The following is a 27,901-nucleotide window of genomic DNA, read 5'->3' as shown; positions in this document are numbered from 1 at the left end:
ATCAGTTTCTCGGCTTTTAAGTACTTGGAAAACAAAGACATGGCACACATAAAGCTCTTCTTTACCTGAAACAGTGGATCCCAAGTGCACTTGTTATTTCGTTAACAACACTCAGCGCAAAGTGTGCGTACAGAGATGCTGCAAGCCAGCATATCAAAACACTCAAAAAAAAATCTGTAACTTTTCAGGCCCCTAAAAAGAAAACTTTTGCTTTTTTACTGTTTCATCAGGATAGAAGCTTTTACTTGTAAACACACAAAACGCCAGAAGAACCCGTTCCTCATTAATCAAAGGAGAGCTGAAAAAAAAAACAAAACAAAACAAAACTTGTGTTTTAAATGCTTAAACTTTCTTTTTCTTTTTTCTTTTTTTTAATCACAGAAATTTAGATGATTTTTCGTAAATTTTACTTAAAGACCATATTTACGCGGCAGATTCAGATTTATGGGGGTGGAATTTACGCAGTGGAACCATGGTATTTTCTTCTCCCACGTCTACAGCTGCCCCCATTAGTTGAGATCTCCCTTTCTATGATTTTATATACTTAATAGAACTCTTTTTTTTAGAATTATACATTATAAAAACCTTTTGTTGAACCCATGTACATCGCCCAAGGGTGTAGTTCTCCCGGGCTTCATTGGTAAGAAGTTACAATACCCTAAGGACACTCCCTAGTGCACTACACACGAAAAGGCCCAAGGGTTTCTTGGTAAAGAGTTCTCATATCTTTGGTCTCATATCTTTGGCCAACAATCACCCACAAAGTCACCCTTTTCTCTTAGCTTCTGGAACATGGTCACCTTGGTACATGACTGGCAGCGTCCTACCAACAGCCATTTGAGACATAAAATTAGGCACTAGTGTAGACACTAGCATTTGATTGCGCATGCCGTAAGGGCACCACAGAAAGTGTAAGTCAGCTGCAATGAAAAGGGTGCTTTTTGTTTCCCAAAACAGGTTGTGCTGAAGTTTACTTACCCGCGTAGTACACTGGCAGACATGGCATTTGCAATACCAAACGGAAGAATTATTAGTGCCTGCCACAAATCAAAAGGAGGTTTAATGTGATATCCGAAGGCAATTAGTCACTACTAGCTTTTTTTATGGGGGGTAACTACAGACAATTTTCAAACCAGCTTCTACTTAACTCCTGCCGAATTCTACAGCAGTTTCTAGTTAACCTTCCACTCAAGTGCCATTAATCATATTTGAATAAGGATTAAATAATACCACACACATTCCTGTCTTTAGACCTTCTGGCTCATCACACAGATGAGCTAAAATTATTCTACCCTGAAAAAGATCAAGTTTAGCCGAAAACATCAGTCAGCAAGGAATTTAAACACTTTGAGTTAGTAAACAGGCTAAAAGAATATAGCCTCTTAGGAGCTTACGACAAGATATCCGAATGCAAACCCTGTGCCCATCAACACCATATGAGGGTGTGCTCCAAGTATGTCAGAAGGTGACAGTAGGCCCCTGAAAAAGAACAGGAGCACAACATTGTATTGAGAGAAAACAAAGTGAGTAACTGAAAACTTGAGCAAAGGCATCTCTATGATTATAGCCCATCTTTTACTGATCATAGAGAAGTCTGAATTTGTTTCCATGTACTTAAGGCATCATAGTAGATCTTCCAGTGTCTTTGATGCAGTTTCGAAAGATTGATTAAAAAGAACCTACAAACCTGCTTCGAGTGTTCTATTTAATGAGTTTTGCTGCATTTGAGATGCAGAAAAAGGGTAGCAGCTTCAAAAAACATATCAAATAGCAGTTTGCTTGCACCCTAATCACCCAATGATTCCATTGACTTGTTGCATGTAAAATTGCATGCTCCTTACAGTCCTACTTGTCACCCATGCTTGCCACTTGTTCTCACCCTAGTGAACATGCAATTTGATCTGTTGCATGGAAAATTGCATGCAGCTTGAAGTACTACTTACTCTCTCTCTCTCTCTCTCTCTCTCTCTCTCTCACACACACACACACACACATTGGCAAGACCAAAGTCATGGTCTTTCAACACATCCTTCCCCCGCCACACCCCCACCCCCTCACGGGCGCGGGAAAAAGATCCTTCTATTAGTTACCAAGTAAAACAGCTTCAAAGGCTAAGTACAAACTCGTCTCCATATATGGAGCAAGAATCAAGGAACAGAATGAGGGGGAAGGATGCACTTCTCCTCCGGCTATCTCATACAATCGGGAGAGGGGGAAATAATCACACAAGTGGTCTACAGTGCCCAGCAGGGCTCACCACCACTATCATTGAGAAAGGGACCGGGCCGTCAGATCCTCACGAAGGCTTCCCAATGCGTAAATTACGCATGCGGTCTGAACCACCAATGGCCACGGAGGGTATGAATGATATCGAGCCAGATGCTCTTGATAGACTCCGCTAGCGGAGTGAGGGTGCCTTCGATGGCTTAACTACATCGAGCTCTCCAGAAGTGCCATGCAGCACCTGTTGCAAATCTCCCATATCTGGCAAGAACCTAGAGTCTAGTGACCAATAGATGGAGTTGGGACTGGTACTGCAGAAATACGAAGGTGAGATACCTGAAGGGCTAGCCCCCCACCACCCTCCTCATATGCCGTGATGGCCTCGGCCTCAGTGCCCCACGTAACAGTAAAAGAAGGGGCCTATAGTAAACATGCAGAGGATCCGCTGCGAAACCTGCTCAGCCTTCAAGCAATCCCAAAGACAATGATGCTAGGACTCCTGGGGATGGCCACATATTGGACATAATGCTGGCATACCTCCAATGGACAACCAAGTGCTAACCCCCAAACTCCTCCCCTCTGCCCAAATCTTCCCCTCTTCCAGATGGTCTCTTGTTTTGAGACCCTATGGTGGCGACTTGGATGCAGCCCCGAGTAGACAAGAGGGATTTCGGGAGCTGGAGAGGAGCCTGAGGAGGGGCCTAGCCTCTTTACAGCGTCTTCAGGAGAGTTCCCCAGCCAGCCCGTGGATTGAGAGTCAGATTGCTGCCGCCCGCACAGAGATTCGGTCCATTGAGGAGAGGAGGGTGGAGTACAGATATCATGCAAGGGCTTCATTCTAAACTCAAGCTGGTGACAGAGTTACTGGAGATTTCTTTGAGAGGTTGAGTGGCCAGGATGGAGCTATTGTTTCTTACCCCCCACATGTGAGAGCCATCGTCACGGATTTCTTCCGATCTCTTCTCACTGGTGCCCCTTTATCCCCCCAAGAGATGGACACGCGCCAGAGAGTCTGGAGGCGCACGAGAGAGGTGGTTCCTCCCTCCCTTCAGTCTTTCTTATTGACCCCTTTCACTTCAGAGGAGCTGGCGGAGCAGTGACGGCATTACCAAGGGGCAAATGCCCGGGGGCGGATGGATTTCGTGTCTCTTTCTTTCTTCGCCATTGGGACCTCATGGAAGGTGGCCTTTGCGCTGCCTTCAATGTGATCATATGCTCACATGTGCCATGCCAAAGCGGCTCACAGAGGGCTTGATTCATTTGATTCCCAAGGAGGGTGGTGACAGATTGGAGATCCAGAAGTGGAGACCTATCACCCTTCTAGGGACGGCCTATAAGATTTTGGCTAAGGCCATCAGCAAGCGACTTCAGCCTTCTCTCCCAAACTTGATCGACGACACTCAGACTGGTTTTGTTCAAGATCGGAGCATTTTAGACATCATCTTACCTTTTGGGAGGCGACAACTTCGGCCAAGATGCGGAAGCAGGACCTCATTGTGCTACTTCTAGACTTTGAGAAAGCTTATGACAGGGTGGATTGGAGCTTTCTGGAGGGCACTATGAGCCGGATGGGATTCCCCATGCAGTGGATTCATAGAGTCTCAGGACTTTATTTAGCATCACACAGTCTCATTCACGGAGCCCGAGGCGACAGATTTCCCCCTTTCCCGCTCGGTTCAACAAGGTTGTCCTTTGGCACCGTACCCATAGTTGTCAGGTATGATACCGTACGGTTCGTACGATACGATACCATACAAGAAAATACGGTACGATATTAAAAAAATTCTTATCGTACGATAAAATACAGTGTTTTAAAAAAATACTTATAAACTAGGTATTTCCAAGTCCAGATATGGAGTATTTTAGAAAGGAGGGAAGCATCATAGTACAGAGGAAGCTTAAACAGCCATAGATAAGCAAAAAAAAAAGACCATTACCTCCCAAAAATATATATATATTTTTCAAAAAATCCGTGCGAGTACGTACGGCATCGTACCGTACGGTATTCCGTACAATAAGCCGTCGTACGCCATACGGAAACAACCCTGACCGTACCTCTTTCTATTTGTCGCTCAGGCTGTGAGTAGTTTTCTCTCCGCCGCCCAAGAGAACGGACTTCAGGGTTTACACCTTCCCCTCCGCACGCAGGAGGAGCTGCTTGACTCAGAGTTTGCAGATGACACAGCAGCCTACCTTGCAGGAGATGTTGGGAATCTCCAAAGATTCGTAGAGGCAATTGAGATTTTTTGTGGTGCATCAGGAGCGCAGAACAACTGGCACAAGTCGTGTGGTTTTTGGGTAGGGTCAGCACCCACCTCGACTTGGCAACCAGTTGAGGCTTTCCAGTGGATCCCAAGGGACACTCCAATTCGCTACCTCGGTTGCCAGGTTGGCATTGACATCTCTCCCGAGCAAAAGCTCGCTCCACTTCTTCAGAGTATTTGGAAGAAGCTTTTATACTAGAGCTTGGCGAGGCTATCCTTAGCAGGCAGAGTGGTGTTGGCGAACCAAGTACTGCTTTTTTGCCACCATGTGGTACATCACTTCGTGTTGGGCCTTTTCTCGGGCACGTATTGGCCAAGTACAGCGTTTGATCCGGAACTTCTTGTGGGCTTGAAGTGATGGGCAGCCAGCCAAGGCCAAGGTGGCATGGAGAGTGATCATTCAGCCATGTAGTAGAGGGGGGCTTGGCCTCATCAATCTCGCTATACAGAGCCGTGCCTTGCTGGGCAAGTTGATTGTCAAAGGACTCCTACCGGGTGGTGCCTGGATTTCAGCCTCCACTCCGAGCCTGAGGGGCCCATGGCCGCAAAGTACTAAATGGATTTTCACAAAGATGCGAGCCCATGGTTTTAGCCCAGCCTTTGAGGACAGATTCGTAGCCAGTCTACTTCATGCTTGGGATCATCTCACGCCAGCCCTCAGACAAGTCACAGTGTGTTCCAGTTGCCTAGAGGAGTAGCTTCAACAGCCCTTGGTTTGGGACCCCCTGATTCATTTACCCTTGGCACACAGGAGTTTGGCAATCGGTACTTGGCTGGCAGTCGGAGGTCGATCAGTAGCTTGCCCGAGGTGCGGCCACCCCTAGGAGTCTCAGCGACATTGCCTTTGGGATTGCCTGAAGGCTCAGCAAATTTGGCAATGGATTCTCCGCATCTTCGCTATGGACAGGGCATCGACCCGGATCATCACTTGGCGTACTGTCACTTGGGCCACCAAGGCTAGAGTAGTCAAGGCTTATGAGGAGGATGGGGGAGGACTAGCCCTTCAGGCCTCCCACCATCGAATTGTAGCAGTACCAGTCACAGCCCCACCGACAGGTAACTAGCGACCAGGCTCCTGCCAGAGATGGGAGATTTGCAGCAGCATAACAGCCTGGCACATTTGGCGTGCTAGATGCAGCGAGGCCATCGAGGGTACCCACACTCCGCCGGCTGAGACCATCACGAACATCTAGCTCAGTATCATTCACATCCTCCGCGGTCAATGGGGGAAGCTACAGGGAGGTTCCGACCGCATGCGGAAGCAGCAGGAAGCTTTCTTGAGACTTTGGAGGCCTAGCCCTTTCCTCACAGATAGAGGCGGTGACCCCATTTGGCATTACAGACCACCTGTGGGGTTGTTCCCCGCCCCCGCCCCCACCTCCCCCCCTCCCCCTGTATGAGATAGCCTTCTCCTCACAAAGCGGCCAGCTGGAGGAGAAGCATCTCTTCCCCTTTTGATCACTTGTTTCCCTCCCTTATATGAGGGGAGTTTGTTTTTAGCCCTTCGTGGTTGTACTTAGCCCTTTGTGGTTGTTTTTTTCCATGCTTCAGTCACTTCATGAGCATATTGTAATGCTTTTGGTTCCATAGACCCTTTGCACTTGGAATCCTCTAGATAGCTAGCACAGGGGTCATAGCATGCACGCGTCACCAGCTCGTTTGAGTCACATGGCTTTAGGATGGACCACGAACAGCTTGGATTTCCTCTTCCTTGATCTCTCACTCCAAGAGATCAACCACATCATCCATGCTTCAGTCACTTCATGAGCATATTGTAATGCTTTTGGTTCCATAGACCCTTTGCACTTGGAATCCTCTAGACAGCTAGCACAGGGGTCATAGCATGCACACGTCACCAGCTCGTTTGAGTCACATGGCTTTAGGATGGACCATGAACAGCTTGGATTCCCTCTTCCTTGATCTCTCACTCCAGGAGATCAACCACATCATCCACCTAGATCTGACTAGACTTCATATAGGCCGGACATAGATATCCCGAGCCAAGCTTTCCCCAAAGCTTTAGCCCTATACAGAGCATTTCTTGAGGATCATTGGGGATTGAGAGGCCCACTTATCTCCACAAACACGTCCCACACAATCAGAACTGCTATTGGTTCAGCTGAGGATGTCCTCACACTAAGTTCTGATTGAGATAGGGAGAGCAGAGGACATACCACGAGACAGACGGGTAAGCAAGCTATGTTGTAGGGGGATCGAGTATGAGGAGCATTACATGCCTCTATGCCCAGTTTACGTGGAGATACGCGGATGCTACCACTGTCTCTATAGGGAGGGGTTTGGGCCTTGTCCAAGGTGATGCATTACAGAGATTAGAGATGCTTGGGACTATACCTATTGGAGTTGAGGCACTACAGAGACAAACTATTAAGGCAGCAGCCCAAGATGAAGGATATCGCACAAATATCTATCACTGACTTCTTTGGCCCCCCTGAAGAGAGCCCCAACTAACACTAAGCCTGCATGAGATTCGTCGTGGCACATGCACCAAGATGGAAGTCGACATCCCCATGAAGTGAGCACCCTCCAAACATGCACCCAAGGAATTTGTCAACAAGAAGCACAGTCCCAACAGAGAGCCTGTCACCATTTGGTCCCTCCACTAGTGATTAGGGTTTTAGACGCTGAGCGGAACCAACATGTGAACGGGGATTTTCCACAGAAGAAAGCTAGAGCACTTTACTGGCATGGTTTGGCCTGAAAGATGGCCATACAGCATGAGCACCATGCGATTTTATCATTCAAGTGACTTATTATATTTGTAAGTAAGTGTTTTCACATGAAGAGCTGGACATATTATTATTTTTGGGCTTGGACAGGTGGACAAAAGGAGACACCTTGGGCATCAAGGCAAGAAAAGCATAAAGTTGATATTTTGGGTTAAAACTTGGAGTACAAGCCAAGGAAAGCTAAAAAGTTGATATTTTTGGACCAAAACTTGGAATACAAGCCAATGAAAGCATAAAGTTGATATTTTGGGCAAAGTCCAGCTATTTTGGGAAAAAGGGGAAAAGCAAGGCAAATTTGGCCTATTAGTTTTATTAAAAGGGGCTGGCTCTCTCTCTTTTTGCCATGCGCATCCTTTTGGATGCTTCTCTCTACTGGCCGACTACAGTTCACCGTCACTCTTCTGATTTCCGCTGGCCGTACAGCATATTTGGGTCTGTTTCACCTTGCCGACTTGCTCCATGACTTCTACTAGGCTGGTCGACTTCTTCCAGGCCTCCCATAGTAATGGTCGACTTCTTCCAAGGCAGCCACATGGCTGGTCACTTTCTCCCGGAGCTTGACAGGGCTGGTCCAATCTTATCTGGGCTGTTTTGGGACTGTTTCGGGACTGTTTTGGGCTGATTTGAGAGCTCTTTTGGTGCTGATTTTATGGCTCTGTTTTGGGGCTGATTTGGCACGAAATTCGGGGCTGTTTTGGGCTCCATACCGGCCTATTTTATGGACAGTTTATGAGCCGATTATGGGACTGTTTTGAGACAGCTTATCAAATGGACTTTGGTGCTGTGTTTGTATCTTGGCACGAGATAGTTTTTGTGTGCAAGATTTGTGCTGAGGCTTTGTGGTTCCAGCTCAGTGCGGTTTTATTGTATTGTTTATGGTTCTTTCACAGTGTTATCATGCTCTGTGTTTGGTATTTGAAGTGTTGGTCTATTATTATTGTCGTACCGGATTCCCGCTATTGGCAACCCAGACCCTCCACTCACGAGTTCGAGATCCGGAACTTGCTTCAGCAATATAGAGAGGCAGCCCCACAGGTGGTGGATATGAGGCCACGTACACAGTCCATGAGAACAACACATTATGAGCCCGGACACATGAAGTTCTTACGCTGCCTACTTTATTGTACACTAAGGGTCTATGTAGATTGACCCTGTCTATCTAGCCAGCAGCTAGTCTTTTACAATGTTTATGGTGTCTTGAAATCCGGTCTACTCATGGATCACATGTAACACCTTTTGGTTTCATAGACACTTCAGTTCTTTTGTAGACATTAATAACATCATTCTTTCTTTCTCACTATCTCTCTCTTTCTGTCCCCCCACCCCCCCAACCCAAGGCAGGGGGGGCATCCTTTTCATCAATGGTCAGCAGGGACGCAGGTACATATGTATGATTGGCCCCCAAGATATGGGGTCACACCCCCATTGGCCTAACTTGGACGTTCCCACTTGCTTTCCCTGTGGAGGAGGATCTAGAACTGTGGACTATCTCATGGGGTCTTCTACACTTGTGTGCGACAAATCCAGGATTTCACCATCCCACTGCCACCCATTGGGATAAATCACATTTACCTTGCTTTCACACTCACGTGCCCAGCCCTCCCATCCATCCCCAAAAGGCCTAATCCACTTTCATGCGTATCCCCTTTGACTATGTCATGGGTGAACTTTATGAGCACCATCTCTCTCAGCACACATCCACACTTGATCTCAGACTACCCATTGCAACTCTCACATCACAGCTACAGAGGCATGCCTAGTGAGAGGGTATGCATCCTTGGCTCACTTTGAGAGGCAGTGTTTCCAGGCTCAGTTTCAGGAACCCTAGACCAAGGTATGGCTTTTTGAGACCTTGGTATGCCTCGCAACACTCTATGGGGTTCCCTTTTAAAGACCAGACTTCAGAGATAAGGGGTGGAAAAAAAAAAAGAGACGCCTACAAATCATGATGTTCTCCCACATGATTCGGAGCAAACAGTCAGTCCCACATGAAAATGTTTTAGCAGAGTTTGGGGTAGCACCCCTGGTTACAGATGCCTCGATCACATATATACATCATCTACACACACTAGACGATGGCTACCTCTCCTGACTAGCCTTGGAGACCTCGATGCACCTGGACCGACATGGACAATGCTGATCATGGTATTCCCAGACTTCCCAATGCCCACCAACATGGGCTTCAGATGGAGCAACTCCCTCCCTTTCAGTTCAGCCTCGCCTCCTTATCTTCCACACTCTCTCAGCACAAGGTTAACCACCTCATCTGACTCGATCTAATAGCTCTCCACACTCGCCCACCGAGCTCCAAATGAAATTATAGCTTTATAGAGAGCATTCCTTGCATGTTTCAGAGGATGGTTTCATTGAAGGGGCCAAAAACTTACAGGGGCATATGTCTCATTCCATACGGATTGCCGTTGGTTAGCTGAGAGTTTCATCACACAGGCTACGGATTGACGCTGAAAGGGCACAGGGCATTCTGCAAGAGGCACCGACCTGTAAGATTTGCATAAATGGAGAGGTCAAGACAAAGAGCATTATTTGTTTCAATGCCTGTCCCAATATCAGATCCAGGAAGGATTTCATTGTCCCAAGATGGTTTCCAGCGCCTCTCTCGACTCATGCAGTACAAGGACCAGAGATGTTTGGGCATATATTTACTGGAGCTCTAGAAACGTCGTGAGGGTGTACCAAGTTCCACCCCCATAACCAAGGTCAGAAGGATGCGCCTCCCAGGCCTCCATCACTAACTTATTCTCCCATCTGTCGACAATGAGGACTATGGACCAGGTTCAGCCTGCTTTGATCCGAGCCCCCTCAACCTCTAGCACTTAAAGGGAAACCAGAGAGCAAGCTCGACTTATACTGAGAGCCAGACCCCTGAAGAGGCGACCTTCCAGTTGCAAGCTGCAGATCCGTGACCTCCTCAAACGACAAAGAGGTTAGATCCCAGGCTGCTGACATTGTTGCGGCTCTACGGGAGATTCTAGAGGAGGATGGTATCACTGTCGGACCAAATGTCGGCATCATGTAGCAAGACATGGCTATCCTGGCTTATATAGTTATTTTTTCACACAGTTTCCATGGTTCATTATTCATTATCGATACTTTGTACTACATTTGGTCTCAAAGACCCTTGAGGTCTTTTGTACTAAATTTTGTCTCATACTTTGTACTATATTTCGTCTCATAGACCCTTGAGGTCTTTTGTAGATGTTAATATAACTCTCTCTCTCTCTCTCTCTCTCTCTCTCTCTCTCTCTCTCATGCGCACACCTCCGTATTGAATCTATCAAGTGTATTGATGTAGACGCTTTCTTGAACTGTCTGGTGCATATGAGCAGCACCTCAAAGCAGGAAAACAAAAATCAATGCAATCTTGTAAGAGAAAACAATAAAGCTGCTTTGACATATATATTGCCATGTCCACAATCATGTGTGTACACAGAAAGCATCCAGGCCTTTCTAAATAAATTAGCAGACCAACCACAGCAACCCAAAGTACTCAATATCAAAATAAAGTAAAGAATAGGCTCAGTCATTACAGCTAGAGCCTAGAAGATAATTATCCATACTTTGACACACTGCAGATTTTATGGGTGTGCCAACCTTCATGCACACAAGCATAACTAGAAGAGAGATGCTAGAAGTGCACTCATCTTAACAGCTTAATGCTAGCCTTCCTTTCCAGGACATAAAGGGGATTAGTTTCATAATTAAAACGTGAACCTTAAATTCCAAGAATTGTCAGAGTAGAAGACCGCATTGTCACAGGTGAATTTAGAAAGAAAAATTGCACATCAACATACCAGAGTGTGATGCCGCCCAGCAACAAGAAGAATGGAAAAATCTGGGACAAAAGAAAACACAAGAACCAACAAAAAGAAAATGAAACATATGACACAAATGCTAGCACCTCACATGACTGCTAATACCATACAATTTATCAGCGATTGGGTGTTTTGGGACAAACCATAGCCACTGCCTCGAGCATGCTTCCATTCTTCCCCCTAACAGCTTTATATACATTATAGACACTGCAATGGAAAATTAATAAAGATAAGTCTTCATCATAAACAAAAGAAATACATATGATCTCTGTGATTGTGAAGGCATCGAGGACAGACGGGGTAAGAAGCCTGAGAAAAAAGTATCTTACTTGTAAGCCACTGTTGGTATAACCGCGAAACACATCATCACAAATATTACCAATCCATACACAGGAAGATCTGTAAGCATTCCCAGACAATAAAAGGCCTCAGAGACCATCCAAATCGAGACATGTTTCACACCTTCCCTTAATAGCTCGTAAGACTAAAAGGAAGTTCATAAACCTTCTGATGCCCTTCCTTCTCTTTGGGGCCGTATGAGTTTGAAAAAACTCTAAAGAAAATCTGTGTGTATCAAACAAAGGAGAGAAAGCAGCATTCCAAGCAAGTCCGCACAAAACTGAGCATTCAAACACTGAGTCAGAAAATACTTGCTAGCAGCACAGGGCTACTATCAAGGAAATGCAATGGTATGGGTACCAAAAACCAACCCACGACCCAAGGTCGCGTGTACTTCTAGAAGAACTGCAAAAAGCCATAAACACAATCAGGTCCCCGCTCAATCAAGTGTTAAGGTAGCACCAAAGTTGGTCTGGAAGAAGAAACCAGTTCAACCAAATAAACAAGGGAGTGGACACTGCCAATGTCATCCAGCAAGGAGATAAAGCTGAGTCAAGTTGTGAACCAGGATAATGAAGATGTGCACCCACATGCACAGGAAACAAAGAAGGTTCACCAGGATTCAATGGATGTACTCCTCCACTGGTTTGGAAGAAAATTTTAAAAATTATCAATCCCAACTAAAGCGGTTACAACAACAAATACCCACAAGCTCCTAAGTACAACATTGGTTCTGGTGGCAATAAAAGGAAGGTGGATGACAAGGCGTACCCAGCTCCAAGCAAGTGGGTGCAAGGTAAAGGGGTACGCTTTTCATGCTGTGAAACATGTTCATTCATTTCACGTGTACACTTCTACTCCTCTGAGTGCATAACATGTGCCTTTGGAATGTTTGAGAATATAGGAATCCATAGGGTATCAATATTTGCATGAATAAGGGAAAAAGTTAGTTCATGTCGTGAACTGGCTCGGGCTAGTTCATGTCATGAACGCTTCGGGCTGTTTCACGTCGTGAAACACTTCAAGGTAGTTCACGTCGTGAACCGACTCATGCCAGTTCACGCCGTGAAACGGTAAAAAAGCCTCCACAAATTGTAGTCGGACACGTGGCATACCCAATTAAGATGGCCAGCGGTGTCGACGGATGTACAAAAAATACAACATTTTTTCCTGTTCGTGCATTCTCTTCTTCATTCTCCATGCCTGCTCAATTGCGATCATCGTTGGCGCACTGTACATCCAGCATTGCACTGTTATCATACGCTTTGCTTGCGACCATCGTTTCTCAAGTAGGAGCTCCAAGCACACTTTTGATTATTCAAATCATCGGTTATAATGCATTGCTTGTGAGATAGTGCACACAAAACCCTAAACAATTGCATCTGTTCTTTCTCCTCCTTGTGTTTATCTTCCCATTTCCTTCTTGCACTCTTAAAAAAGACAACTTCCATCAATCCCCTCGCACTCACAAACACATAAGGGATTGGGCACGTGAAATAGCAGTCTGCCATCTCACGACGTCAACACTAAAATCTCGGTTTTGCAGATGATACACCTTCTAAGTGTTAGTTTGCTCACACCCAAGTGCAAACCACTAACAAACATAACACACTTTTAGTCGTGACCTAAAATCTGCTAGTTCACGTGCTAACACATCACGGACTACTAGTTCAAGGACTAACATTTCACGTACTAACACATCACCGACTAATAGTACACATTTTAACACTTCACGGGTTAACATCTCACGCTTTGACCCCTCACGGCTTAGTAGTTCACGCACTGCTACTTCACAGCTTAGCCACTTCACGGCCTAACAATTCACGGTCTCGCAGCTCACACTGTAACACTTCACGAACGAGCTGATACACGAACTGCTACTTCATGCTTTACAATTTAACATTTCACGAACTGCTACTTCATGCTTTACGATTTAACATTTCACGAATTAGCTAGTTCACGTTTTAACAATTCACGGGTGAACATCTCACGCTTTAACCCCTCACAGCTTAGCAGTTCACGCACTGCTACTTCATGGCTTAGCCACTTCATGGTCTTACAGTTCACGGTCTAGCAGCTCATGGTCTAACACTTCACGAACTAACTGATTCACGAACTGCTACTTCACGCTTCATGATTTAACATTTCACAAATTAGCTAGTTCACGTTTTAATAGTTCACGGGTGAGCATCTCATGCTTTAACCCCTCACGTCTTAACAGTTCATGCACTGCTACTTCGCGGCTAAGCTACTTCACGCTCTGTTAGTTCAAAGAATCACGAGAGCACCACATACAAGAAACCCGAACCAGACATCTCCATTGAAACAATTGTTGCTTGAGGGGCAATCCACTCTTCCAATTATTTTCAATGCAGCTTTCCACCAAGCAAGAGATTTTGACATATGCTAGAGGCTATTTGCATGATCCTGAATCCATGGAGTTGGTAAGAGTAATCTATAAGCCTTGGCTCTGCGGACAAATTTGCAAAAGGTACAGAAGTATATCCTCGAAGGTGCCTATTAAAACATCAATCTTGAATTCTGTGTTTTTCCTCAAACATTGGGACTCGCTGAAAGGGTTGCACTATTTCTGAAAAGACTCTCGAGATTGGCCTGTGTTGGATTCTCTAACTGCACGTGGGAAAGTGAGAACATAACCATTTTCATCGACAACATCGCATATGCGACGAATTCCCAATGTAGAGAGAATATATGCCTTTCTTGGTTGAGACAAAGGAAGGAGTGGATCAAATACTCTGCCCCAGTTGTAAATGACACAGTAAAGCTATGCCAATCTCGAATGAGAGAAGTCGAATATGGAGAGCGTGGAATATGGCCACGGAAATGCCCAAAGATTATATCATCATAATTGATGATCCAATGTCCATATGCATCTAATTGCATGTCAGTGTACAGAGCTCCCAGCATGTGTGTCCATGGTTGACTTGCTCTATAAATGCAGGTAGAAGAGTGGCTTTGCTTGCCAATATATGACAATGAATGTTAAGGACATTGAATCCACCATGCATTTTGGACGAGCATATAAGTTCTTGCCTTAACAAACGTCACCCTTTTCTATCCGCTTTGGTTTTCCATAGGCATTCCATTGCTTTAAACATGAAATTGTCAATCTGTTTGGTTGACCAAGGTAGAAGTGGAAGATAGAACTAACAAATGCTATAATTATTGATTGTACCATGCGCAATCTCACATTTAGAGGCCATGTAGATAATTTCCAATATTCTATTTGAGAGTGCAATTTTGCCATCACCCATTGAGTTTCATCTTTCAAACACAACTCCCAACCAATGGAATAACCAAGATGCCTGACTATCTCTTTGGGTGGAAGGGTTTGACGTGGCCACAAAAACTGATGCCAAATATAATCTTTTAAAGGGAGCAACTTTGATTTTTAAAAATTCACATGTAATCCTGCAGCCAAACCATAGAGGGACAGTGCTTTCATGACCGTCCATACATCAGCCTCTGTATTCTTGGGAAAAAAGAAAGAGTCATCAACATATGCGTGCGCCGCAAATTGTGTATCATTGGCCATGGAGAGACCATGTAGCTGTCCATCTCGTGTCAATTTGTCCATGTAAAGGGACATTGGGTTCTCGTGTCAACCTTGCCGAACAGATTTCTCAAGATACCACGAGGTTGAAAGTTCTCCACGTAAAATGCATTTAATTGATCCCCCTTGATCAGGGTTGTCACGGTACGAAAATACGATACCGTACGATACGATACCGTACGGGAATTTTTGGTACGATATGAAATTTTCGGATACCGTACGATAAAATACGGTTTTTATTTTTTACACTTACAACCTATGGAGCTTCAAGCTTGAATGTGAGGGAAGGTTGGGAGGGGAGGAGTCTACAGTGCTTGAGGAACCAGAACATGGATGTGTGTCTCTCCCGGTTGGATCTCCCGATTGTCTCCAAAAAAGAACCTGGATGGGTAATGCAATACCAAAGGTCTCCCAGTGTAGCGTTTATGACTAAGGGACCGTCCTTGCACAAATACGAGGAGTGCATCTAGGGTGATAGGGACTCCTCTCTAGATCAAAATGGCCATGTCTAAATCTTCTCCCTCGTACATAACTTGAGAATCTAATTGTCTAGCCTACCTATACCAGGGATCCCCAAGTGATGTAGCAAGATTCTCTCATCCTACCAATCAAGTGTACACTACCAGTCTACCTCGCCAGATTTTTTAGGTCTCTCAACAACCCCATATGGAATACTGAGTGGACACAAAAGTTGCGAAGTATTGCGAGCATTTGGGATCTTCGTAAAGCAAGGTTTCTATATTTTTTTTAAGCATTTGGAAAAAAAAAATTCAAGGAAAAATGGTTTTTTGGGAAAAAAAAAACACACCTAAAAATACCGTTCGATATCATACGGTATCGTACCACGCGTATCGTACCATACGAACCTGTTCGTACGCGTACGAGAAACAACTATAACCTTGATAAAGCCAAAAGATGACATTTTTCATTCTAGGTCCAAAGCCCTTTCTGTCCATAACTTGGGCTATAAAGTCCCAATGTACCATATGAAAGGCCTTAGCTATGTCCACTTGCATGATGAGAACATTCTAGGCCGTATACTTGGCATAGGCAATGCCAATATATACATTTGCTATATTGTCACCGATATGTCTTCGAGGGACAAATCCATACTGCGCTGGATGTAGACCTGCATGTAGGACACCTTTTATTCTCTTAACAAGCATCTTGATAACCAATTTATATATGACCGGCATTAAAGAGATAGGACGCCAATCCGATATGGCTTCACATAGTTGTTTTTTGGGCAGTAATTTGAGCGAGCCTTCTTTCCATCAGCATGGCAAGTGTCCAACATTCCCGTAGTGATTCACCAATAAGCAAAATTGGCGATCTCAAAATATTCGAAAACATCTCAAAGAACTCCACTGTCAATCCATCCCAGCTTCGAGACTTCCGTTTACCTAGGCTTCTTATAGCATCGTCCAATTCTACATCCGTGAAGGGCTCATCCATATTGTTAGCTTCTTGGCCTGTAATGATAGGCATAACTTGTAAGTTGTCGCACGAAAAGTTCTCTAGCATCAAGAGCCTCCCTCAAAAGCAGGAAACAGGGAACAAAAATGCGAGAAAAGTAATCATGGCAAGCCTATGCAAGCTGTTTTTTTGTGCATGTACAAGTACCATCTATTCTTTTGGACTTTTGCAATGCATTGTTTTTGCCTGGAAGCATGCAAGCCTTTGAAAAAAGATTGACGAGCATTCTTTATCAAGGAATGGCTTCTGCCTTGCCCCAGTTAGCCTATATCACAGCTTGCATTCGTTGTACAAAGCTGAACCAAGCGACATGCCAAAGTACAGACCAAGCCATACTAGCGAATAATAAGAAAGGCGCAATGTATGATGAGTCCATATCTTACATGTGTATGCATCATATTGATTAGCATTTATAAGGTACCATCTATCCAAACGTGCCTAGTAATGCAAAACATCATTATGATGAAAAGTATAACCCTTTGAATGCGGCATGAGCTATGTCCACAAATCACATGCATCCAAAGAAGTCATAGTTATGTTGGAAGACAAGGAGTCTTCTCTGGATATCAAATCTTCTATGCAAGAAATCGAACTTCTTCTCGTACCCTCGTAATGGTTATAAGTAGGATTTACAACCTGTATTGGCCCACAATGATCCGAATGGCTGTTGGCTTGTGGTATAATGTATGATTGCAGGAGAGCTATATGAAATTCCGAGTGTTTATGCATCGCAAACTTCCGCATATAGAGCTAAGATATGGCGCTCCTTACACGCATACCCATGGATTTCGAATGCTTTCATCATAGGGGATTTCAATAATTCGCCTGACTGGAAGACAAGGAGTCTTCTTTGGATGCATAAACACTCGGAATTTCATATAGCTCTCTTGCAATCATACATTGTACCACAAGCCAACGGCCATTTGGATCATTGTGGACCAATACAAGTTGTAAATCCTGCTTAACCATTATGAGGGTAGGAGAAGAAGTTCGAGTTCTTGCATAGAAGATTTGATATCTAGAAAAGACTCCTTGTCTTCCAGCAAAACTATGCTGATTATGTACTAGCAAACACACCACATGGGGATGTATAGTATTTACATATGACCAAAACAACCTCCATTTACTAACATCACAGAGGCCTTGTATATTGTAAGTAAAGCACCTGATTGGTATAGACATATTTACAATGCGAGCAATGTGGAGGCTACACCTCAACTTGTATGGCAGCTTGACTGGTCAAGTCACCATGCAAAGAATGTTTTGGAGTAGTTTGAACATCAATCATATTTTTATGCATCGAATTTTCCGCATCACGCGCAAACAAAGAATCACCTCTCACTACTGCCGCCCACATCCTTCCTACTCCTGTAATATTACCTAAAGTGTCAGGCACAAGGGTTGGCGAAACAAATGTTGAAACTCCCTTTGTCCAGTGATGAGAGAACAAAGGCCTCTATCTAGGAGTTACTGTTTTTTTTAGGAGTGTGCCATGCATCAGAGTCAGGTTTGTCTTTATCTTTCACATTCATTGCATGAGAGCCTATCGAGGCAACTATTGCTTTTGCTTTATCGAGACCTGCATGCTCTGAATGATTTACATTCTTCCTCTTTTGAGTTTGTATGGATGGCATAGGAGCAGTTTGAGGAGAGGGCAAGGCCCCAACACGCGGCCACAATAAAAGCAACGGACATTCTGATTGCATATGTCCAAACTTTTTACAAGATTTGGGAGGGCATACAACCTTACCCAGTAATTCAGCCAAAAAAGGCAATGCATGGTGCATATAAACCAGAAGATCCACCAGTGACCACTTCCACCCATACAAGGCACCTATTTTTAATAAAATTCTAATAGTCCTTGGTGGGGGACCAAGGATAAACATGCACCATTTGTTGTCCAAAGAATAAGGGCTACTTTTCCAATAGCATTTGTTTATGCTTGGATTCAACAAGAATCACCTCATAAAAAACTCTTGGTGTAGAATAAACTCCTTCCACAAAGCATCCACCGAGCATGGCTCTTATCCATTGACCAACATCTGCTGCAACTGGCATTTAACTAGGGAAAAAAAGAATTATTGCTTTTTGAGATAGTCTCGTTACAGGGACGAGGAGCACACGACCGGGGATTTTCAAACGGAAATCCGGCATAGGCGCATCCCATGCTTGTCGAATATCTGCAAAGCCTTCCTCAAGAGTGTCGCAAAACTGTTGCACTTCGGGATTATCACAATGGAAAAGCTGTGAATTAGAATGCAATTGTTTGCGTTTAGGATCAACAGACAATTCCCTTCTATGGTAAGTAGCTACAGATTGGGCCATGAAGGAAGAGAGAGGAGAAACACAGGCAAAAGATACAAGAGACACAGAAAACAAGTGCTTCGCGCGCGCGCACACACACACACACACACACATCTTGCCTTGATACCTATGAGGTTTTGTCCGTATCATAGTATCCCTGGGCTTAAAATTGGGCTTTGGGAACTCACTATTGTCTGACTAGATACCTTTGCTACCTTTTCTGTGGTTCTCTTGTGACTGGAAATGATGTTTTGACATGGATGCCTATTCTGTTGAGTCCTCAACCTTGCTTGGCATTGGTGGCTTCGTGTCGCATGCCACTTCTGTTTTCCCTTATTAAATGGACTCCATAATGGAAGGGTGATGGCTTCTTTGCCATCCTTGAGTTGTACTTCCCGTTTTGCCCATTGGATGTGACAATTGCTAGCGCAAATCCAAGATCGTCCAAGAAGCATCTCCTCTTCCATGGTTCCTGTAGGCATAACAAATACCTTCTCGACCAAGTTATTATTTCTGATTGAGATGTTTATATTCAAAAATCCTAATGTTTGTATAACAGATGGATGCACGCTGCAAACCTATGCATTAGTTGCCTCTAGGGGGGTTTTGTCTAAAGCTACCCATGTCTCATAGGAAATCAAGTTATGACTTGATCCCGTATCAATCAATGCAATGCTTGTCATGTGACTACCCTTTGTAGAGACTTTTACACGGAGTCGTGCAGGTTCAATATCTAGATCATTCTTGTCAAGCAAGGTGAGTGAAGCCATGTTCACGTGTAGCATTCTCCCTTGGAGTCTTTGTTTTATTTTGGCTTCCCTCGCCTTGGCTTCCTCTTGAGCTTGTCTTATCTTTTCCTTGACTAGCTCTTTCTTTTGTTTTAGAAGATGCTCTTGTGTGAGCATTTCCTGGGTCGGGGGTATATAATATTTCTTGAGTTTGCTTCCATTGATATATCCCTCCATTTCCACCCCATCGATAGTTTCAATTCGCACTGACCCTTGAGGGGTGATTTCGGACACTCTAAACGGCCCTAACCCTCTGTATTTCAATTTTTCTTTCTTGGTACTTCCCACGCCATACATGAGAACGAGGTCCCTCGTTTCCAATTCTTTGTGTTTCATGTTATGGTCAAACTAGTGGTTTCTCCGTAGTTTTTCGACCATAAGCCCACGTGATGCAATCAGCCGAGTTTCATCAAGTTTCTCTAAGTCAACCAACCTCTCGGCTAACGCATTTACTGTGAGCCTTCCCTATACAGCAATTCGCAGACTTGAAACTAAAAATTCAATAGACATTACCACATCAATGCCATAAGCCAAACGAAAGGAAGTATATCCCGTCGCTATCTTCTATGATGTACGATAGGTCCATAGTGCTGCAGTCAGCTTGTGCTCCCAATCCGTGCAACTTACTTCTAGAGTTTTAGTCGAGATAGCACACAAAATCTTGCTCTACTTGGCCATTTGCCTGTAGGTAATAAGGTTATGATTTGCAATGGACTACAAGAAATCCTGTAAGTAATTGTTCAATCATCTCATTAATGAAATGTGAACCTCAGTCACACTGACTAATTCCAGTGGACAGCCAAATTTGGAAATTATCTATTCGTATAAGAACTTGGCCGTAGTTCGAGCATCGCTCTTTTAGAGGCTCTCGCCTCTACCCGCTTAGTGAAATAATCCCTGGCAAAGATCACATATTGGGCTTGTGATGGATGCGCTGCTGGACTAATAGATCCAGCAAAATCAATACCCATTTCTCAAAGGGTTATCTCACAATCATAGGGGTGAGTGGCATCTTGTCCTTCTTTTGCGGAATAGCAAACTGCTGACATTCCTCGCATCTGTTCAGAAATTCCATGGCGTCTCCAAGTGCAACTATTTTGGAAGCAAGGCCATTATATCAAGGAATGCAAAAAAAGATTGAAGATGCATCAGCACCAAGTGCTAAAAAGGAGTCAGCGAACCATGCATAGGATGATTGGGCATTCATTGTGCAGTGTAGTTATGACCCTTATGTCCATGATGTATGCATGTCACTTATAGATCAGCATGTTTGGTATTTTGATAGTGGTTCTAGCAAGCACATTACTTCTCAACGTGATTTGTTGTTCTCCCTTGAGCGCGCTCCTCAAGAAGGCACGGTCGCGTGTGCTAAAAACTCTTCATATCCAGTGAAAAGAATTGGCAGGGTTGTGCTGGTGGGACAATCACTCTCTTAGAAGTCTTGTTTGTGCTAAGCATTAGAAAGAACTTGTTGTCGGTCTCTGCCATTGTTGGGGCACGTCTAGTGGTCAGATTTGTTGAAGACACATATACAGTCCATGATAGGAGTGACGGAGACATCATTGTGCCATCCAGTACTCTAAGCCATCGGCTTTACAGGTTGGACAAGTATGAGAGATTGATACATAATGGAATTCCCAATGAGGATTAAGAAAAAAGTATGAAAGCTAAGTAAAGCTTTCATACTTAAGCTAAGTAAAGCTTAAGGGTCAAGACCCTTAAGATACATGGAAATCATGGATTAATGAAGATCATTATATACGCTTTGAGACTAGGATTAAAGAGTTACAAATCCTTTTCTAGGTTTTCCTAAATATTACCAATGTGCCCTAAACTTATAGGACTTATTCCTTAAATAAGGAGCGAGAATTTAGCTTTAAAATAACCTTAAATTACTCTTGATTACTAGTTTATAGGGTTATAACGAAAATAAGGATTAGGCTAATCATTTGGTAGCTTTAATTATCCTTAGTTACTAGTATTCAAACCAATAGGAAATTTAATTTCTTGGATAGCCTTAATTACGTTGACTATTAACTATTAAGGCTAATGAGGCTACCATTGAGTATCTTTATTCAGCATTGTATATACTTCATACTAGTAATACATGGCAGTTTAGGTCATCTCTCTCTACTGTGTATAGCATGGGCTTAAGTCTCTGATTAGGCACTAATCGCAATCAACCAACTCGTCAACACGCTTCGCAAGCACCCATGTTATATAAATTACTCTAGATTACTAGTTTATATGGTTATGAGAAAAAGAAGGATTAAGTTATTCATTTCGTAGCTTTAATTACCCTTAATTACTAGTTGTTATGACCAATAGAAAAAACAAGATCAACTTCTTGGATAGCCTTAATTAACTTGATTATTGGCTAATGAGGAGAATGAAGTATAGATTAAACATACAAAAGGTTATGGATTGTTATGATCTTTACAAGAGTTAGAGAGTATGCCATGATCTAGCTAAAGTCTTTTAAAAGGGTTAAAGATTAGAGGATCTCTAACTACTAATGAAGGAAGGAAAAAGGACTCTTGGTAAAACTAAGAATATTTAATTGTAAAAAATACCCTTATCTTCTAAACTAGAGTTAGAGAGGGGATATTTCCTATAGCTTAAAGTCGACTTTTCATCAGAACATATAATTTTAGATCCTTGGTAAGACAAAGGAAGGATTCCTTATCCTTCGAAGGATCTAACCATGTGAAGGGATAAAGAATCAAGGTTTAGTGTTAGAAACCGTAAGACTCTACCTTCATAAAGAGAATTTTCATAAGGTAATTTCCTAACTCTTAAGAGAATACCATTAGGGATAAACAACACCTTAGAGACCCAATAAAGCCGAATCTTAACATCAAAGATCGAGAAGCTATTAAATTAGATCTCGTTTAGCCCTAAAGAGACATTTCCCTTAATGGAAAAGTCGACCTAGAAAAGATCAAGGAAGATGAACTTAAGCACGTTAATCATGACAATCCCTAACCTCCACGATAAGAGGATCCAATGAAAACTAGAATGGACGTACTCCAGAGCAATGGTTTTCCTGCCAACTCTGTTTAAACTGTTTGATGCAGTCGCTTGGATTATTTTCATAAATCATTGTGCAGTTGCTTGGATTTTCTCAGTTGAGCCTCGGGGAGCCACTGGGATAGTCAATCGTCGAGCCAATGTAGGGGAGTCGCCTGCCTTGAAGAGTAGTTGAAATTGTGGAGTACGGCTCTCACAACAGGAGCAGGCCATAAAGTCTAATCCAAGTTCTCCAAACAACCCACAAGGTCTGCATGTGCCATAGAATCATTAGGCCTCCAAATGCCATTTTGACGCTTCAGGGACCTGAATGTGATGAAAAACTTGACTCGGTTCAAACAAGCAGAAAGAAACTATAGCATGGTGATCTTCTCAATTGCTCAGATGGCACGTTGTCTGGCAGGTTGCAACAGATGGTCTGGTTATCGATTTTGAAAGAAAAAAAAATTCCTCAGAGCACTACATGGATGCAAGTTGCCTCCGAAATGGACAACATCCCTTCGACAACCGAACACTATATAAGGTTGACTTTAAAAGTGGTCGTTCTGCACAACAGAAGCCTTGGAGCAGTCCACTCAATAATTTATTTGTTTCGAGTGATATTGAACTGTTCCCTTCTACTCACGGCTCCGTTCTCAATCAAGCTAGGTTCTGTATCATACTGAGATTTCAAATCATAGTAAAAGATTATCTACAATGAACATGCATATGGCTTTGGTATAAAATACTGTTATAATAAATCACAAGAAACTGCCCCTCAAGTGTTGTTCTAGCGTAAGCTACTCATGCTTGTAAGGCATGAGTTTGAATCCCATGACAGGCTACGGGCATTGTCGATCGAGAGAGACTAACATTCTCACCCAAAAATGTGGCTAGCCACAGTCACACCATGGCTTGTCCAGTCTGGCAGAGAAGAATCCTTGCCCATGAGAAAACATGGCTGCTATTTTATCTTGGCTGAAACCAAACAGATGGCAGAATGAAGGGGCTGAGTGCTAGTCTTAGATGACTTTGATAGAATAGATATCCCTTGCCCATGGCCTCTCAGACCGAATGAAAAGCAATCTAAAAGCACCCAATAAAAATTGGTTAACCCAGTGCCCTCAACATCATAATAAAAATAACACTTCACAAAAGAATCACTTCCCATACCTGCGAGAAATGGAAAATTTGTCAGAATTGTAAGAATATCACCAGCTGGTTGAGTCCACCAAATTGGCCCTGAATAGATTTGGAAAAAATCAAAACCTTACTACCACAATCGAATGCAGTATTGTTACTAGGTCTTATTCGCCTGAAGAATCCTGACTAGTTCATGAGTGTACAGCCCTTCTAGGGTTAGGTTTTTAATGTTCACCTACAAATGCCGTAAACAAGTGAATAAGATAGATCAGCATGAGGCCTTCTGTAGGACCGCTGATTTCAGGTAAGATCAAAGTGTGTGTGAAGAAGCTGCACAAACAACACACAGAAATAGAAAGGTATCCCCATCATAATGCATACCACATGAAACATAGCCTGGACAAATCAAAAAGAAAAAAACCAAATGTGAGAGAACATTTAGCTAAAATGCAACCAAAGAGATCTTTTCAGAAGTACTGGGCAGCATCTATTAGACATCCTCCATAAAAAGTAATAGTACTCTTCTTAATATGGACAGAGTGATGGTCCAATTTGCTACTTGAAGCACCATTGCCTGGGCCATAGAGACAAGGCCAGTACTTCTCTTTAAAGAGGCTGGTGTCAGCTAGGTGCTCAGACTATCACACCTCCAAGCCACTACCATCACCGCAGCTAAGGTTCCAACAGCCCCATGCACTCCAATGACCCCCCCAAATCAGTGGTGGGAACTCGTCAACAGCATAGTAACCTGGCATATTCAGCAAGTGCGCTGCATCAAGGCTGGCGCTTCCTATCCCCCCCCACACAACCCCCCTGTGGGTGAGACCATTTGCTTCATTTGAACATACATCATCCACACCCTCCCCGGCCAGTGGAAGTGTCTACATGGTGAATCAGATATTATGTCAAGCAGCCTTGCTACGCACTCAGATCCCAGGACCTTTTGAGACAACAGTGGTATTGTATTTAGCACTACACTGCCCAATGTGGCTCTCCCCCCTTCCCCCTCCACTCTCCCTCTGGGAACAACCAGCCATGGAGGGAGTCCTTTCTTTGTACATTCTACCTCCTCGAAAGGTTAGTAATCTGCTTTTGAGCAGATCATTTGTAGACAATCTGGTTTTTTCTTTCCGACTAGCCTTTAAGCCCAAGGTCCTCCCGTAGTTACCGTTTTTCGCCGCCTGTAGGTGCCCGCCCATAGGCGCTTTTCTATCCACCCATAGGTGATGCCGTCAAGGAAGCACCTAGGACCTCGTCCTAGACAAACACCTTTGCCACTTGAGTTATCACCTCATTGGCATAGAGAACCTAGTTATGAAATGGATCTACATGAGAAGACCAATCATTTACTAAGATTGTGAAAATGGACAGATCTATTCATCGAATAGTATTTCCCGGGAATAATTGCAACAAGCCATAAAAATGTGGTTGCGTACTTTAGGTACGGCACATTTCGTGTCCCTCCACATCCCTCTTCCATTCTCCCCTAATTCCCCCAAATTAGCCTTAAAAAATATACCCCAATCTTATCCAAATTTCCCAAAATCAATATTCAAAATAAAAAAAGTGAACAAACTTGAAGTACTTATCTTGATGTGCACTTTATATACTTGTTTGGGACTTAAAAATGGGGGGGGGGGGGGGGGGGGAGGGGGGGGATTTTGATTTCTGGATATTGGGAGAATTGGGAGAAATTAGGAAACTTGGGAGCATTGGGAGAAATTGGAGGATTTGACACTTTCGGGTGGGGAGAATCGGAGCAATTTAGAGAGTTTTCATTTTGGGATAAATGAAAAATTTGAGAGAGCCACAGAGAGAAAAAAAGAAAGAAAGAAAGTTATATTAAACGTCTTCATTGCGTCTATGGGACCAAAAGTGGTGCAAACGTTCCATGTGCTACTCGGCCATGCAAAAGCACTCATACAAAAAAAATTTGAAAAGACTAACAATAATTGAAAAGAAAAAAAACTCATACAAAAAGATAAGACGGCACGTATGGGGTTTTCCCCAGACAGGATCAGAAGGGTCTCATGCTAGTATAGGGAGGCCCGTAGCACAATTTTGGCATGCAGGGACGTGGTGAGCGTTTTTGGGTTTCCCACTCCATGCAGCAGGGATGTCCCTAGCTCCAGTACTGTACCTCATAGTAACAGAGGCTGTGAGCAGGTTCATTTGGGCTACCCCAGGAATCTCGGGCCTCAATTTGCCCCTACGTACAAAGGAAGAGTTATTGCAAACGGAGCTAGTAGATGATACCACAATGTTTTTGGAGGCCTCACATGCATGTCTTTGTGCCTTCCAGACAGCCTTGGAGGTGTTTTGTTTGGTAGCAGTAGCCGCCATTAATTGGCACAAGTCTGTGGGATATTGGATCAGTGATTCTCAATTGGGGTTTGAATGTGGGGTTCACTTGGATTGAGAGAGGATGCACTGCCAGATACCTTGGCTGCCAGGTTGGCATTGACATCTCCCCATCACAATAGTTTGTGAAAGGCAAACTTTAGCATTGGAGTTGCAAGAGGCTTGATGTGGCATCTAGAGCCTTGCTGGTTAACCAACTGTTTTTGGCCAAAGCTTGGTTTATCACTTCTTGTCGGGTTCTTCATAGGGGATGCATTCGCCAGTTACATCACCTCATTCAGAATTTTCTTTGGTCAAGATTAGATGGCATAGTACACAATAGAGCAAGAGTTGCTTCAGAAACTATTATCTTACCCAAGCAAGAAGGGGGATTGAACATCATAGACCCAATGGTGCAATGTAAGGTGTTGCTTTGTAAGATAGGTGCATAGTTTCCACAAGTTTCGGAAACGGGGGTGCGGAGCACGGCGGGAAACGGAGTTTCGGAGTTTCGGCCTTCGGGAAGAAACGGGGAAACGGAGTTTCGGTTTTAGGGTTTAATACATACATATATAATTAATAAAAACATTACAAAAGCTTGAAAAATACATCTTTGCTCAAGTAGAGGGCGTGGTAGAGGGCTGATGTGGAGGTAGAGGAGTAGAGGGCAAGGTAGATGGGTAGAGCAGCTCCAAACACGCGGCGGAAAGAAGGCGCAAAATGCCGGCAAAAGAGAGCACGCGGGTTTCTAAACCCTGGAAAAAATAAAACTTGGAAACGCCGTTTCCGTTTCTGGAAACGTTTCTGGAAACGTTTCCGAAACGTTTCCACGTTTCGGTGGTCCAGAAACGCCGTTTCTGGAAACTATGGATAGGTGACATCATCCTCCTTTCAGATTCAGCCAAGGGGCTTCAAAGACATTTGGATGCCTTAAAGGATTTTTGCACTCAACGGGACCTCATTCTTAATCTTGGTAAAACCAAGGTAATGGTCTTCAATGCCTCCCGCCCCTTCACATCCAGATGATTGAGCTTCACATACAGACAGCATCCTATGGAGATTGTCTCATCCTATCTCTACCTTGGTGTCACGTTTCAATGGCCCATGCTTCACCATGGTTTCCTTAGCACATGCCAGAGTGACATGGAGAGTGTGACATGGGGATATGCAGCTTACTTAAGCGGCAATACCTCCAAGCACATTTCCAAGAGCCCATGACAAAGGGTTGGCTTTTTAATACCCTTGTCACACCAGCCTTGATGTATGCATTAGCCTTCTGGGGGCCTAATGATGATTGGCTGCGAGTTAAGAGGCCCTATCACATGTTTGGAGCTCTCAGTGAAGATGAACTTCTGCAAAGATCACTTCCTCGGGTTCACCAAGGATGGATATATCTAGCATCTGGGCTACCTGAGTGTTCACATGTCTCATGCCATGCAGATTGCGGTTGGCCAAATATGGGTTTCATCTCACCGCCTCAGAATCGAAACACGGAGTGCGTCTTCAGGGCGAGGACCTCATACGAAGACCTAGGGAGGAGAGGATCTACCAATAATGCTAGACACAGGTTGAGACAGAGGAATATTACATATGTCGCTACCAAGTACACTATGAGATCCACGGGGGTTTCATTGTCTATTCTATGAGGGATTTCCAACCTTTCTAGGATCATTGACTTCCCAGACCAGCACTACCTAGGGCACATCTTGGTTGAGCTCCACCTAGGGCACATCTTTGAGTCAAGACCTTCTTATGGGGCAGCCTACGGCTTGCCATGATTGTACCTTTTTGTACTATATTGAATATATTGAAAACTCAGCTCTCTCTCTTCCCTCCATCTTCTGTTTGCGTTTTGCATCAA

General features: G+C 43.9%; 1 protein-coding gene across 3 annotated transcripts in view; it reads right to left on the bottom strand.

The window, feature by feature from the left end:
• LOC147615154 (choline/ethanolaminephosphotransferase 1-like) overlaps window positions 1–27,901 on the bottom strand; it is a 79,349-nt gene that overhangs the window by 381 nt on the left and 51,067 nt on the right. For 2 of the 3 annotated variants that reach the window (XM_086779161.1, XM_086779160.1), the window contains 10 exons: window positions 23,936–24,030; window positions 23,731–23,799; window positions 11,397–11,466; window positions 11,211–11,274; window positions 11,047–11,087; window positions 1,395–1,479; window positions 1,231–1,293; window positions 979–1,037; window positions 246–298; window positions 66–138 (listed from right to left, as the gene is read on the bottom strand). In XM_086779161.1, coding sequence (XP_086635287.1) covers window positions 66–138; window positions 246–298; window positions 979–1,037; window positions 1,231–1,293; window positions 1,395–1,479; window positions 11,047–11,087; window positions 11,211–11,274; window positions 11,397–11,466; window positions 23,731–23,799; window positions 23,936–24,030 — 672 coding nt within the window. Of the gene's footprint in view, window positions 1–61; window positions 139–245; window positions 299–978; window positions 1,038–1,230; window positions 1,294–1,394; window positions 1,480–11,046; window positions 11,088–11,210; window positions 11,275–11,396; window positions 11,467–23,730; window positions 23,800–23,935; window positions 24,031–27,901 lie in introns of those variants that run through there. The other variant, XM_086779162.1, reaches the window with a different exon arrangement.

The sequence above is a fragment of the Cibotium barometz genome, chromosome 40, assembly GCF_041138505.1.
Source record: "Cibotium barometz isolate CiBa-2024 chromosome 40, ASM4113850v1, whole genome shotgun sequence".
Lineage (NCBI taxonomy): Eukaryota > Viridiplantae > Streptophyta > Polypodiopsida > Cyatheales > Cibotiaceae > Cibotium > Cibotium barometz.
The sequence above is the reverse complement of the archived record's forward strand: the minus strand, read 5'-3'. Positions and strand labels throughout refer to the sequence as shown.